Source organism: Megascapheus bottae, chromosome 8 (genome assembly GCF_031878675.1).
Source record: "Megascapheus bottae isolate mThoBot1 chromosome 8, mThoBot2.hap1, whole genome shotgun sequence".
NCBI classification, from domain to species: Eukaryota; Metazoa; Chordata; class Mammalia; order Rodentia; family Geomyidae; genus Megascapheus; species Megascapheus bottae.
The window spans coordinates 12854662-12871018 of NC_143516.1; the positions used below are offsets into that span (position 1 = coordinate 12854662).

General features: G+C 37.4%; 1 protein-coding gene across 5 annotated transcripts in view; it reads right to left on the minus strand.

The window, feature by feature from the left end:
* Positions 1 to 15704, minus strand: part of Stxbp5 (syntaxin binding protein 5) — a 95647-nt gene extending 79943 nt beyond the window's left edge. For 2 of the 5 annotated variants that reach the window (XM_090337990.1, XM_090337989.1), the window contains exons 1-3: positions 15364 to 15704; positions 13947 to 14044; positions 1640 to 1721 (exon numbers count right to left, since the gene is read on the minus strand). In XM_090337990.1, coding sequence (XP_090194116.1) covers positions 1640 to 1721; positions 13947 to 14044; positions 15364 to 15525 — 342 coding nt within the window. In that variant the 5' untranslated portion in view covers positions 15526 to 15704. The remainder of the gene's footprint in view (positions 1 to 1639; positions 1722 to 13946; positions 14045 to 15363) is intronic. The other 3 variants (XM_090337993.1, XM_090337991.1, XM_090337992.1) reach the window with 2 other exon arrangements.
* Between the last annotated feature and the right edge of the window lie 653 nt (positions 15705 to 16357).

The following is a 16357-nucleotide window of genomic DNA, read 5'->3' on the forward strand; positions in this document are numbered from 1 at the left end:
AAACCTACCAGAAATGAACTATACAACTTCCAGAGGAGATAAGTAAAGGAAAACCTTGGAGAGAAAGAGGAAGGAGATGACATTGTTCAAACAGAAATGTAATTATTACCTGGCTCATATAACTGTAACCCCTCTGTACATCAAAATTTTTTAGAGTAATATGCATATTTTCTTCCAATTCTAGATGGCATGGAGAACAAAGACTGTAACTTAGTGTCTGAGTGGTTGGGATATCTAATTTAGAAAGTAAAAAACACATGATACTATTATTCATGAAGTAGAAAATGGCCAGCAGTGTGGAAAGTCATTAAGATATCTCAGTCTCACCAGATACAAGATATCGGAAGTTTTAGAACAAGGAGCTATGTAGGAAAAAATTTTAGAATCTCAAGAGGACCTTGTGATATGTAAGTAAGATGAAGAATCTCTAGGCTAAGGATTGATTTATTAAGACATCTAAGTATTTTTCTTAAAAGAGTGCCCGGGCACCTTTATCATAGACTCAAAGACCAGAACAGGCACTAAAGCATGCAGAATTTGCACTAATTTCAAAAAAGATTCAAAAGTCCAATCCTTTAAATTATTATGAAAAAGGTTTAAAAATTTTTTAACTCTCTGTTTTAAATAGTTGTTCATCTCTCCAGGAACTTTAAAGCTGTTGTCAAAGTAAGATTTACATGGTTTCTCCAAGTTGTACAAAGTTATAAAAGAATTGCTCTATTGTGCAGCCACTTTGCTACAGCATAAGTGGAACAGAAACAGACAAGTCCACACACACACACACACACACACACACACACACACACACACACACTCCTCTTCACTAGCAAGTATCCTCTTAGGTCTATTTTCCTCTGCGTTTATTCCACGAATCTTAAGGATTTAGGAATAAAAATCATTTTTGCAACTATCCTCATACAGAAGAGTCTAGAATGTTTATCTTGAGTATTCTGTTTTCTTTCCTTCCTTGACCATCAATCCATACCTGTCACTATCTACAATAAAACATCAATTCTAAGCTGCATGTTTGCATGAGTGTGGGATATATATATTTATATATACTTAATTTTTAAGCAGGTATACAAAGAGTTTATAATTCCATAAGTCAGACTGTGAGTATATATATTTAAAATATGTAAACTCAGTGTTTCCTATGCTAATAAAATGGTGTTTTCTCAAGCTGTCTATACTTCACATTTTTAGAAAAAAGAAAAGAATCAATGACTTGAATCATAATCACAACTGGAACAACTGGAACCAGTAATCATTTTCTAAAAGAAGATAGTTTCCTGGCTGAATATTAAAGCAACTCACTAAAATGCATTTTGTAACCTATTTTAAATCCAATTTTAAAAACCTTGTACTATCGACTTAGAATATATAAATTTCAATAATCCTGAAATAAAACTGCAGTACCAAGTAACAAAAATATTTACCTCGTACCATTTTATTTGTAACACTCTTTTGAGAAAATATAATACAATGTTTTGTAATGATGTCTTAAAATGAATTATTATTATCTCTGACCCAGAAATAATTACCTTTTTCAAATATTTAAATATGGATGCATAAGAAAAATCTGAAACAAGACATGGCCCGATTTCAGCTCCGAGCAGAGGGAAGAAAACACTTTGCTTACCTCATTAATCAGGAACTGGAGCTGGATCACTGCAGCTCCACTGTCATGCTGGCAGTAACATTCTACTCCGGGACGACCGAAGCTGTTAGAGTTCCATTAAGGAGTTTATGGTATGTATGGGTTTTTCATTAAAGAAATTTGTAAGTTATGTAAAGAATAAATATTCCAAGTGATACAATATTCAGTTCAGGATACTTATTCAAGTTGAAATTAATGAAAGCTAATTTTTGGTGAAAATCTTAAGTCACGATGTAGCAGGACTGCATCTGACATCTAGTTCCCTTACCACTACCACACTTTTTAAATTTGTGCCAATACTGGGCCTTGAACTCGAGGCAGGAGCATTGTTCCTGGCATGTTTTGTTATTCTTGTTCAAGGTTAGTGCTCTATTTGAGTCACAGTTCTAGTTCCAGGTTTCTGGCAGTTTTGGATGAATCTCATGGACTTTCTGGCCCAGGATGGCTCTGAACCACGATCTTCAGCTATCATTCTCCCAATTCGCCTTTTTTTAAAAAAATATTATTATTATTCATAAACCAGTTAGAGTAGGTGAATAGACTCATTTTTATTATTCATCTTTTTGGTGTTAACATTATTTCTACAGAGGTCAAAATGGATTACATTTTGTCACAAGTAACACTTTAGAATGGATTTTGCTATACTCTTACATTTTTATTTTATTTTTTATTTTTTTGCCAGTCCTGGGGCTTGAACTCAGGGTCTGGGCACTGTCCTTGGGCACTTTTGCTCAAGACTAGTACTCTGCCACTTGAGCCACAGTGCCACTTCCGGCTTCTTCTGAGTATGTGGTACCAAGGAATGGAATCTAGGGCTTCATGCATGCTAGGTGAGCACTCTGCCACTAGGCTATGCTCCTGGCCCTCTTTTATATTTTTAAATGAGCTACTTGTTCAGTGTACTATGAAACAAAATCACGAATTGTAGTTTTGGTTAAATGAATAAGAAGAAATGTACATTCTCACAAAGAAGTAAAAGCACTCTTTTGTCTTAGCATTCACTCTCAGAGATCTAATGGCTAAGTTCTTTTTCAAGTACAATCATCTTTTGCTATATACTGAGATTTGCAGTATATATTAACATGATATTTATAATTCTAATTACTTTTCCTAAAGTTTTTAAAACTATATATAAATGTTAAAGTTAATGAGAGTGGGAAAGGTTTATAGGAAAGGAAAATGGGAAGGATTTATAAAGGTTTAAAATGTATATAAATAAACATAACACTGCTACTTCATAGATTTTCACCTATCCTTGTCTGGAATGTGACTCCTGTGATGGGTGTAGATTTCTTTATGTAAAAGCGAATTATTTTTTAAAAGTATAACACACTATGAAAAATATAATATAAAAACATGATAGAAAAAATGTTCTAAGACTCTCATTTTCAAAAGATTAAAAGAATAAAAACACATAGAGGAAATCAATTCAGCTGAAAGTATTACAAGGGCTGAGGCCTCCAGATTTATGGTAACCTCCAGCAGAGACCTACTATCAAAAAAATCTGAGGTATTGCTCTAACAAGGAAAGAGTTGTACTTTGAAAAAAAGATAGGAATAATCACTAAATAGACAAACCTCCCGCCGGGGTATGGGGCATCTTAAAGATGAACTTTTTAAAAGGGAAGCAATACTGATAATTACAAAAAATACTCTGAAATTAAAAAAAAACTATTACAATTAAATACTATGAAAAGCAAGACTACCAGCTAGTTTTTATTAAAAATATTTCCTCGGGAGGGTGAGAGAAGGAGTGACATTGTCCATAAAGAAATGTACTCATTACCTGATTTACATAACTATAACCCCTCTGTACATCACCTTCGTAACAAAAATTATTTTTCAAAAAAATGTATTACCTATGTCCCCCATTTTAAGAGAATCTAGGCTATTCTCAATTAGTACTTCTTTAAATTCACAGCACCAATATATTAAAGAAGTATGCTAACATGTTGCTAATTTGTCACATGCATGTTGTATATGTATCTACATATCTTATGTATATACGTACACATATGCATAGATGTTTACAAAATGATTAATATTAGAGAAACTGAACTTTACATTGGTTAATACTGTAAAATGATGCAAGCATAGGGTAGTTTTAAAGTTTTTAAAGGATATATAACTTCATTTTCCAATTACAGTATCATATGCATTCTTCCATGAAGGAGCTTATCATATATCTGATTATAAAACAAGTAACCAAGCAGCTGAAACTGTGTCTAAGACCTTTCTGGGTTTGGCTCTTTTTGTAAACACCTTATTCATTCTTCAGGTTGTTTGGTTTCATAAGTGAAAGAATTGTTTTGATGAAAGTGTGCACATACTTAACAAGTGAAAATATTACAGTAAAATGTTTTATTCACTTATTTTAACTACACATATAACTACACATATCGATATGAGAAAATGTTATGAAAAAGCTATAAACTCAAATACATTTTAAATTACAATTAGGAAGCCAAGGTATAAAACAAATGGAATACTCCATGAAAGAACTGATCATTGAACTACTGTAAAGGTTGACTAATTAAACATCTTAACTATTATACTAAGATAATGCCTTCTCAAGGAATAAAGAAAAACATGAAAAAACTCAACTTTCAACATAGGTACTCCATATTTCTGATATGAATGGACATGTTTATTACTTGTACTTCTAGAAATGCTTTTTATTTATAGCTAAAAGGTTAAGGGGTTGGGAGCATAGCCTAATGGTAGCATGTTCACCTAGCATGCATGAAGCCCTGGGTTCAATTCCTTGGTACCACATGCACAGAAAAAGCCAGAAGTTGCACTGTGGCTCAAGAGGCAGAGCACTACCCTTGAGTAAAAAGTGTCCAAGGACAGTGCCCTGACCCTAAGTTCAAGCCCCAAGACTGACAAAAACAAAAAACATTAACTGAAAAGTTAAATTTCAACTGGTATAACACACATACAATTTATGAAACTTATTAAAATATAATTAGTAATGTTTTCTTGCACATTCCACTCTACATGGATTATATAATAAAGCTAAAGCTGAGACTGGCAAACTTCAGCCTGCCTCTTGATTTTGAAAACAAAGTTCTATTGATACTCCTTTACAAACATGCGTCTATGGTTGTCATTGTGTTTTGTATAGACAGAGCTGTCAGTGGTAGTTGTTTAATAGCTTAATAGTTGTCAGTGATCATAATACCTAAAATAATTTACTATTTAGTCCTTCTCAAAAAGTATGTGATTCCTAAATTGAGATATTATATGTGTACACACACATACACACTCCCAGTGACACATATCTCCTACGGAACTTTATTAGAGAACATGTAAATTGACAATTAGGAATCTGAATGTTTTCTGGGTATTGATTTTATTCAAACGTTAATTTCTGGCTGACTTTGCTGGTGTGAATTATTTGGACTGTAGTGCATCTTCACATATAGGTAACACTGACAATCTGTTTTAAGAGAAAATATGACAGAATACTGTATCTATAATAACCCAAAAGGTTTATTATCAGGCTTTTTAATGTCTACATGATATAACTCATAAAAATGTATATTCTGAGCTAAGTATATGATGGCTATGTAGTTGGAAGTGCAATGCAATCAAAGTAGAAAACATCATAAAGACACTAAGCTTTAGACACAAAGTCAATAAAAAAGAGGGAAAAGAATAGTCTAGGCTTAAGAAATCACCAACTGCATGTCCCAGTGTTGAATATTAAGTAGTAAGCAGTGAACTATAATAAATGTTTAACAAACAATTGTTACTAGTGAACAATTCTACTTTTTATCGTTACCACTCAGCATACATTCCACCCATACCTGGGAGGCTGGGAAGGAGAAGGAAAACAGAAAAGTTAGATGCTACACAGAATTAGTATCCAAAAGTTCTTTACAATAAAAATTAGGACGTGGGGGAACCAGTGGCTCATGCCTTTAATCTAACTACTCAGGAGACTAAGATCTAAGGACACTGGTTTGAAGCAACCTGGGAAAGAAAAGTCCCCTTGAGACTCTTACCTTCAACTGACCAATCACTCAAAAATCAGAAGTGAAGCTGTGGCTCAAAGTGTTAGAGCACCAGTCTTGAGCAAAAGAACTCAAGGACAGCACTCAGGCCCTGAGTTCAAGCTCCATGATAAACACAAAAAATTACCCTCCAAAAACCTAAAGGGCAATGAGTTTAAAGCAATGTGAAATGTTAAGTCTGAAAAAGGTTAAAAGCTAAACTTTTAAATTCTTCAAAAACATTAAAACAAGAATGTAGCTATATGTAAAATCAGTGAACTACTTTCAAAGTACAAAATTATATAGATGTTGAAGTGTTCTTCAGAAATCTGAGTAAAGAAATCAGGAGTTGCCATTTTCTGTCCCTGATAACAATTTAGTTGTATGTTACTAAAGGAGAAAGGAGAAGTAGAGCTGTGGCTCAAGTGGTAGAGCACCAGCTATGGAAAGGTGTGCAGCTGAATTCAAGTTCCAGGACTGGCACCAAACCCTCCTTTCCCCACCCCCCCCACAACAACACCAAAACGCACAACAACAACAACAGTAAATAAAGGAAAAAAAGGGCCATCTAGCACTTTCTTGCAGTCTAAATTTATCTCATGAAAATTCAGTCAACAATCACTTAGGTTTGCTTCCCAAGATTTATAGTAGTATGTCATGTACTATAAAAGTATCTTAATAAATGGTATTCAGATCTGAAAGTTAGTATGTAGCGAAATGCTCTCTTTTTCATAACTTCCTAAGATATTTCTCTGTATAGGGCAAATAAAAGATCTACTCCTTTCCTCTTCATTCCCAAGACACTAAGTGTCCCCTCTGATGATGCTAATATGCCAAACCAATCCAGAAAATCCTTAGATAAACATTGTAAAACAAACTACCACTGACATTCTGATTATTACCTTCTTTTAAATGTGTTTTTTCCAATGCATGAAAATTAGATATTAAAGCCAAATTAATGGCAAAAATAAAAGACTTAGCCTGGCATGTCAGTGGTTCATGCCTGTAATCCTAGCTACTCAGGAAGCTGAGTATGGTTTGAAGCCAGCCCAGTCAGAAAAAAATCCATGAGACTTTTATCTCTAATTAATCACCAAAAGCCGGGAGTGGCTCAAGTGCACACCAAGTAGAGCATCAGCTTTGAGCAAAAAAGCTAAGGGATGTTACCCAGTTGAGTGTGTACTATTCCCCTATACAGGCACATAAAGAAAAAAATAAGCTCATTGGTTACTCAGTGATGTTCAATTCTAGGCCAGTAATTCATTTATACCCTTACCAGTTAAAATATTTCATATTACTATACAAATACTAAATTCAGTGCTATTATATTTTGTGTACTATTTGTAGTAATGAACTTCTTTAGAAAAATTAATAAAATTATGTATTATTTATAATGTGAACACATTTTAAATTTGTATCTCAGTCATTAATAACCAAGGAAAGAAAGCTTCGTGAACGTTAGTAAACTATACCCTACTTTCCTAGGCCATGGCATTGTCATACCAGGGAAATGCTTGTGGCAGAACAATTACCTAACAAGCCCAGACCTGAGTTCAATCTCTAGTATTGAAAAAAATAAATAAAAACACTATGACCTACCACATTAGTAGTATTTAACAAGAACCTGCTGTTTTGAGAAAAATACTTATTCATATACTCTTCCCTGATCTCTTCTGTAAACAAAGCCTTGCCCTGTTTAATAAACACCTACTAAGAGACTATGATGCAATCATGACATTCAAGTTAGAGAGGAATCTAATACTTCTCCCCTTTAACAGGTACTCATGACAATTTGTCTGAAGATCCTCTCTAGACAAACACAGTTTGAAGAACTCCCAAATCCTCAAGATGGACAAACTCTTAGGGGAAAAAAAAAAAAAAAAAAAAAGGTTACAGAAAGAGGAATTGAAACACAGAGATTGTAGGCCATTAATACAAAATAGTCTGAAAACTAGAACAGAAATCTAGTAAGGCAATTGTTCCAAAACTCCTTCACTTCAAAATGACAAGGTGACACGTTAATCTTCCAACACATTATACTAAAACAAAATGAGAAACAGAATACTAAAAAGTAATAAAACCCATCTTACTTAAGGCAACAGAGCTTACAAGGCAGACTTGACTATCTCAATAGTTTAAAATATCCTTTCCAATTCCATATGCTATCTCATTTTATTTGCTTTCACAAAGAATCCACTACAAAATGAAGTGATTCCAAGAAACTCTGCTTGTAGTTGTTCTGCAATCACTATGCTGGTTCCCCGGTTGTAGTTCCATTATTATAGTTCCACAGTTGCAGAAGAACACAACTTACATCTAGTTCAATACTCTTGCAGAGCCAAGAGTTAAGAAATAAAAAGTATTCCAAGGTCCTTCCTTCTCCTCTACTGCTAGAATTTCAAATGATGAAATTTTTATGAACAAAAAGCATGATGGGAGAAGAAGCTGCATAAAATACAGCTAAATAACAGTTCAACTAATTTTCACTGTGTCAAACAAGTCATTTCCAATTCATTTTACAATAGCAGAAATCATGTTTTGTAAAATGAAATTGGTAAATATAAGTTAAAACAATCTACTGCTATCTTACAATTAAACAATTATTTATTGAGGATCTGCTATCTTAAAATTAAATAATTATTTATTGAGGATCTACTATATATAAGGAATTTATATGTATTATGACATCTACATAGCCGTTTTGTAAATTGTCGATGAGAACAACACAGCTATTTAAAAGGACAAACTGACAGAGAAAAACAGTAATTATGAAAATCTTTTCTTCAAAACTGCACCAACTATAGCAGTAAATCCAAGAGTCCTTCCCAAACAGTGGCAAGTGAACTAGAGGCCTCTCAGTAAGTAGTTGCAGAAACATGTGAATGAATGACTTGAAAATTAAAGCCAAACTCGTAATACTCATCATAATACTGAGCATTCACCAAAATGTCTGAGAATAATCTTAAAAGGAGCACACATTCTGTGATGCTGGCCTCTTAAAACAGTCACATGAGGTGAGATGTCCATTCCATTTTAACTTGACCAGGCATACCTTGAAGCGAGTGAAAGTCTTTCAGTTGCCACAGTGAGTGGGAAGGCAAAACTGGCATTTAAGGTAGGAGTCAGGAATATTAAATATTCCTTTGAAATATTCTGAAAAAGTTTACAGAATTAAATTGCATCCAACTATTGAGAAACACAGAATAATAAACTGGCAAAACCTAAGCACTAATAATGATTTTAAATATAAATTCAAAACCAAATTTCAGGAAATCACCAACAACGAGCTTGTAATTGAAATCAAAAGTAGGCTGTATCAAATTCTCTGCTAAGTAATAAGTATAAACCGCCTTCTAAAAACTACATCAGAGGGACCGGGAGTTTGGCCTAGTGGTAGAGTGCTTGCCTAGCATGCGCGAAGACCAAGTTCAATTCCTCAGTACCACATACATAGAAAAAAGCCGGAAGTGGTGCTGAGGCTCAAGTGGTAGAGCTCTAGCTTTGAGAAAGTCCAAGGACAGTACTCAGGCCCTGAGCTCAAGCCCAGGACTGGCAAAAAAACCCAAAAAACCAAAAACCAAAAACCAAAAAATCTACATAATAAAAGCAAAAGATGACATAATTACAAACTCAATACCTCTCTACCACCTGTTTGCTAAGTTTTCCCTTTCTGAGTTGTCATTCCCTGTATGCTTTATATATAAAAATCTTTATCATCTTTAGTCACTCCTGAAAACCTTATACACAGAGGATTATCAAATCCTCCAAGTTCATTAGACCACACCTGTTTAAGGTCTACTTTATATTACCTATATAATGACTAGTAACCACGAGGTTTCACTTGTACATTCTTTTCATCCATGACACCAATATTCCAGTAACCATACATTTTTTTAAATATCACATTTTCTTCCCACAAAGCATTTCCTTATCAAACTGTGGTTACTAATTGAATAACATAATCAAGTAGTTGAGCATGTTTACATATTGAGTAGATACCCAAGTTCACATTCATGGCCTTTCACCAAAGGCTTTTTCTACTCCAACTCAATTAGGATCACTGTATGTTTGTCTTCGTCACTATTTTAGCATTCCGTCAAACTATGCACAAATGTATACTTCTGCTCACCCAGAAGATTCTTCCTACTTCTTCCTCTCTACCATTTTGACTCCTCTACTGATGTGCAGGAATGTCAGATATCTTCATCTAGTTCTAATCCTGTGGAAACCGTTAGGAGGTAAGAATCACATTTTCATTTCTCGGAATCCTAGGTAGCTACTTGAAATCAAAGAACTGTCTTAAAAAAAAAAAAAGTCTTTTATAGCCAGAACAAAATAATTCAAAGACATAAAAATCCTTAATGAAAAGAACCAGAATTTAAGACACACACACACACATATACATATATATATAATTATTGCCAGTCCTGGGGCTTGAACTCAAGCCTGAGCACTATCCTTGGGCTTTCTAAAGGCTACAGCTCTACTGCTTGAGTCACAGCTTTTTCTATGTATGTGGTACCGAGGAGTCTTTGTGCAACTAGGCAAGCACTCTACCATTAGACCAAACTCCAGGCCCCAAACCTTAATTTTTAATTTAAAGCTGTTTGACTCTTAAGTTCTTGGTAAAGGACTCTAGATATAAAAGTCATTTTGTAAAACTGCATCTAGCAATATAGTTTGTGATTTAAGATCTATGTCTTATTAAAGACTGCCTACTCCACTATATTTTCTACAAGTCAGAAAAGAAAATAAGTGATGTTCTTTAATGATTTTAATACTAGTAAAGTGCAAGTCTGGGTAAAGACACTAACAGCACCACTAAAACTACCTGCATTTTTAATATGACTTTTTTATTTTATGTTTCCAAATACAAATTGATAATAGATAGTTTTATCACAAAGTTGACTGCCAGATTATTCTTTGAAAAAGTAAACTGTGGCTGGGTGCAGTAGCTCACGCTTGTAATCCTAGCTACTCAGGAGACTGAAATCTGAGGATTGCAGTTCAAAGCCAGCCTGGGCACAAAAGGTCTATGAATTTCCTATCTCCAATAGCCACCACAAAAATGGAAGTGGCGCTGTTGCTCAAGGAGTTGGGCAGTAGCCTAGAACTGAAGAGCTGAGGGACAACACCCAGACACACAGTTCAAGTCCCATGACCGACAAACTAAATAAAATAAATAAATATATAAACCATATGTCTACATAGCAAAAAATATTGGAAAATTAATTATATCAAGTACTTTATGACTTGGTATATATAGTTATGCTTTCCTGATTAGTCGTCTTCTTTTTACTTTTTGTATAATTACTGGGGCTTGAAGTCAGAGCCTAACACTCTCACTTAGCTTTTTCATGAAAGCGTGGAACTCTACCACTTGAGCCACACCTCCACTTCTGGCTCTTTGTTGGTTAAGTGTTTCTCTGCATAAGCAGATTTCAAAAGGTGATCTTCAGATATCAGCCTCCTGAGCAGCTAGGATCACAGCACTCAGAATGCTTTACTGTTTCTTATCAAGACATACAATCCAACCTCCTGTTTCTCCAGGAGACACACAGGTTGAGTATTAGACAAGCACAATTATTCCATCACTCATTTCCTTAAATTAATATGGCAAACTGATTAAATCCATTTTGCCTGCTGATTGGCTAGGTATTTTTTAAGAATTTAAGTTTTCACTAAGGACTATAAACAAGTATCAAATATAGCTTCCTCATTGTTTTGTTTGTGAGGTGAACTGCATTTAGTTTTGTTTTGAACTCAAGACAGGAAGATCAAGTTATCCTCCCTTTAGAAAAGTATATTAGGCAACTACAATAAATAATGCATTTGAAATTCTAATAGCTGGCCCAAGGGTACTTTTGAAAACCTTTCCTATTTTTTGCTGTAAATTTAATTTAAAATTTTATCTAGATGTATGTATCTCCCCTAAAGACACATTTTTGAGAAAATACATTACAGACTGTAAAAGTCTAATACGGTAAACAAAAGAGAAATGATGAAAAGAAATAAGCTGCAACAAGGACAAACACAATGGTAAAAATCAACAAATAGACATAATAAATATGTATGCTGAACCAATATGAAAGTGTTAAGTTAGAACCTATAAGTTTAGATGTCCAACTTCAAAATTTAGCCAACAATCTAAGGAGTATCTTAAACCACATATGTAGAAAAGGAGATAAAAATAAAATGGTCTTAGTTATTTTCTATAAATCAGAGCCATAACAAATAAAGCTCATAAGCTCATCTATTTAAAGCAACAGAAGAAATGACTAAATGACTACCTGGAATTACTGCTGGGCAAGTCACTCTGGAATGTTCACACAAATCTCACAAAAAGGAAAAGCAGACATTTAGTAAAACAATTTTTCAAACCCTCAATGTACAGTGAGGAGATTCTAAAACAAACAAAAAAAAACAATGAGAAGGTAACTGTAAATGATAAATGATAATTGCAAGTCCACTTCTATACAATATCTAATTACAAAAATGTAAGTACTAAAAGTCAGATGCAAGTGATCATTTGGGACATCTGGTCCTCGCTTTTTAGTTAGCAATTAACACTAGGCCTAACATTGAACTATACTTTTGTGTATACTTGGTAACTACTCAAGTGTATTAGGTTTAAAAGCAGTAGCTAAGAATAACATCCAGTTTTATAAAAATCAGCCTTGCCTGTAGAACTTATAATTAAATTATAATAGGGGCAGATTGGTTGTTACAAAAACATATACCATGAAACTGTTGAGGACACACTAAGAAAGCAACAAAAACTCATTTTAAAGAAAAGTAAAATACTCTAAAAATAAATTCAAGTTTGCATTTTCCCCCTGGTCTAGTGATGCAGTTCTTCTGTTAGAGAAAATACTGCTTTTAGTTCCAAAAAGCCTTCTAGAGCAATGTCTTAATCTTGACACAACCCTGTTTTGCTGAACACCAACAAAATTTACTATCCTTATCTTCATAAGACTAAAATAGGAAGTCTACACTACAGAGTTCAAATAACAGCACTTAGGAATAAAAATATCTGAACAACAGAAACCAAAAAATATTTGAGTCTCAGCTATGTAAACCACTGAATAAGAGCAGCTGAGATACTGTTCTGGCAGTTAACAGACTCAGACGAACTTGGTCAGATTTCACCACTTACATGGAAAGGATTGCACTACTGGTATTTACTATGTAAAGGAGACTTCAATCTCAACTACAGTAACCAAGTTCAATAGCCTACCAGATAGCATTTTGAAAAAAAAACACACTGAAGAAGGAATGCTATATGAAACATAAAGAATTTGTAAGTAAAATGTAAGGCATATATTTGACTCAAAGTAAAGCTCCTGCTAGTTCTTTTTGGAAACAAACAAATCTCCTGAGGTTATCTAGTGGTTTTTCAGATGATTACTGATCTAGAATCTCAGTAAATACATGAATACAGTAAATACTCATTAAGAAGCAGATGTACATACAGGGATGAGCAAAGTATTCTCTTTTAAAACTGTATTTTAAGTTGAAAGTATGCATATTTAAGTGTGATTAAAGGTCACAGTAAAACAACCAAATTTTGTAGGAAGTTCAACACTACATAAAGCAAATAAGATAGTCTTCAGACTGAGGAGATACTGTTGAAAAAAATCTTTAAATTGCATATGATAAAAGTAATTCTTTGGGTAACAATACTTGTTACCTAACACATAAATAAAAATCAATCCCTATGCATTTTACAAAGTTCTTGATCTAAAACTTGTAGAAATATTAACCCTTCATACATAGGAAATTAATTTGCTGCATTTATCTTCTACTAATGAAGTTTCTAGGTGTATGTGTGGAAAACCCACCAAATTCAAATTCGAATCCAATCTCAAATTCATTAGGATAGTAAACAAATGGTCAGTATCTACTATGCACAATAATTTGTTAAAGCAATCAGAAAGTCTAACATACTATATGGTACTCAAACCTCATCTCTAACATCCCTCATTCAACAAACTACTAGTATAGGCAGATGAATTTCCCTTTAGAAACTTCTACAGGTACCACAAAAAAACTTGAGATCCATGTTTCAGTAAGTGTTTCAGTACTATAAGTTAAAAGCTGAGCACCAAATATATGTATATATAATCAAGACAAAAGCCAACAAAACTACATTTTCTCATAACAATACCTGATTAACACCCTTTCTTTAGGATTAAACAGCAAGTTTTTTTTTAAATGTAATCAATTTTAGCAATACAAAGACAACAGGGAAAATTAAAATGAAAGAAAAGGTAAAATGAAAGAAAGGATACAGCCTTAAAGCACCAGTCTGAGTTCCTACTGCCAGGATCTTCTGCACAGGATCAAAGGCCAGGGCTGAGGGCTGGTAGGGAAATCCGTGGCGAACAGTCTAAGGATGGACAAGTGACATCACAGCAACCCAGGCAGCAAGCAGAATTTCAAAACAAACGTCAACAAAAGGCATCAGGATGAAAACCTCATACAAAACACAAACATGGGCACAAACTGCTTTACAAAAAAACAGGGAAATTTACCTGCACAATCTACACTAGCATTTCACAATTTCTATTTTTCCCTAACGCTGATACTTTATAGATAAAAATTTCTTATTCACAACTGTATACTTTTATAAGTCTGACCCCAAGTTACTGATACAAACATCACTTACAAAATGCATATTCATTTATAAAAATGCAATTAATCTCCAGTCCACCACTGCCTTATCTGAACGTTAGATCCAAGTTACTTCTAAGAGTACATTGCCATATAATTATTTCATTTTCGTCAAGGATCTGGTAAAAGAACCTAACATAGCAACATTTTGCTATTGTAACAGAAGAAAAGGAGTACAAAAAAAACCCCTATTTTTGCAATGCACTACTAAGTCTGTAATGATTTTAGGATATGAGAGCTAAAAAAAAAACAACAAAAATGCATGCACCCACACTTTTAAGAAACTGAACTGTGAAGGAATACAAGGCTGTTTCGGAGAAAGGCAGGTATTTAACCAAGACGAGTCTGTCCTTCCCATTGAGCAGCTGCTGAATTAATTCGCTGCATCATTCTTTCTGAATTACAGAACGGCCACGGCAATCATGATGTCAGGCCCCGGCTAGAAATCACAGCAGTAACTTTTTCAGCCCCCCCTCGCCCCCCATCCTGATAAAGACCCGCGCGGGTCTCCTCCTCGGTCTCCTTTTTAAGCGAAGAGGGATGAGCTCTGATCTGGAGGAACAGGTTTGCCTTCCGGATGAACGACAATCATCAGACCAGGTTTCCCAAAGGAAAAGCTGGTGGAAGTTAGTGAAGGATCCTAAAATGTGGACTAGAAAAAGCTCCCCGGCCCGCCGCCCCCCCCCGCCCCTCCCCGGCCCCCCGGTTATGGACAGCAGTATCGGGGTACGAATTAAAGGTCAAATAACCAATGCCTGTGGAACCGCCTCGCTGTGATTATTGCATGTGAAAAGAGGGGTGTGGGGTGTGGGAATCAACATCTTAATAATAATAATAATAATAATAATAATAATAATAATAAAGGCGGGTGTCCATCTGCAGAGTAGCCCATCGAGGAAATGCTTGCCGAGCCCCTGACATCGTCACCCGTGGAAGAGCCCCCCCCCCGCATCCCGACCCCCAAACTAATAACTGTGGACACCCCAAGGTGTGTGCTGCGGCCTCGGCGGCGAGGGCGTCGCGCGCGGCGCCCACCTTGCAGAGCTGGAAGTGCTCGGACTGGAGCGTCTCCTGGATCTCGGGCTCCCGGGTCCCGGACGGGTGCTGCTGCTGCGCCGGCGGCGGCGGCTGCTGCGAGGCCGAGGCCGAGCCGGCCGTCAGGCCGTCCAGCACCTTCCGAATGTTGAATTTCCTCATGGTCGCGGCGGGGCTCCCCGGCGGCCCCGGGGGCGGGAGGACGGCGGGAGACCAGCCGGGGACGGGTGAGGAGGGCAAGGGAGGGGGGGCGACGAAGCGGAGTCGGGGGACACCCCCGCCCCCCGTCCCCCGAGGCGGAGCAGCCGAAGGGGGATCCGCACAGGAACTACGGCGGCGGCGGCGACGACGGCGGCCGGGAGCCCCGCCGGGCGCCTCCGGGGAGCCCTCCGCCTCCGAGGCCGCAGTGGCGCCGCTTCCGCCTGGGCCCCGAGGCCCCCGGGAGGGGGGCGGCGGCCGTGGCGGGGCGCCCGGAGCCCGCTCTGCCCAGCCTCACCTGGCCGCGCGCGGACTCCGCGCTGCGCTGCCGCCCCGGCTCGCCCGCGCCGCCGCGGCCGTGTCCATGTCCCCGCGGCCCCTGCCGCTCCGCGCCCGCCCCGGCCCGGGTCTGGCCCGACCCGCAGTCCCTCAGCGCGGCCGCCTGCTCCTCCTCCTCCTCCTCCTCCTCGTCCGCGTCGGCGGCGGCGGCGGCGTCGTCGGGCAGCCGCTCAGCGCCGCCGCCCGCCGGGCATCGCACGCAGGGCGCCCGGGTGGGTCCCCGCGCTGCCGCCTCCTTCCTCCGACGCTGGGGCCCGCCCTCGCTGCCTGCCTCCGGTTCTCCCCGCTCCGCTCACGCTCACCCTCACACACACACACACACACACACACACACACACACACACACACACACACTCGCCTCAGCCGCTCCGCCTCCCGGCCCCTCGACGCCCCGCCGGAGAGCAGTAGCGGTGGCGGCTGAGCAGCGGCGCGGTTTTCAGCGCCGGCCGCGGCGGTG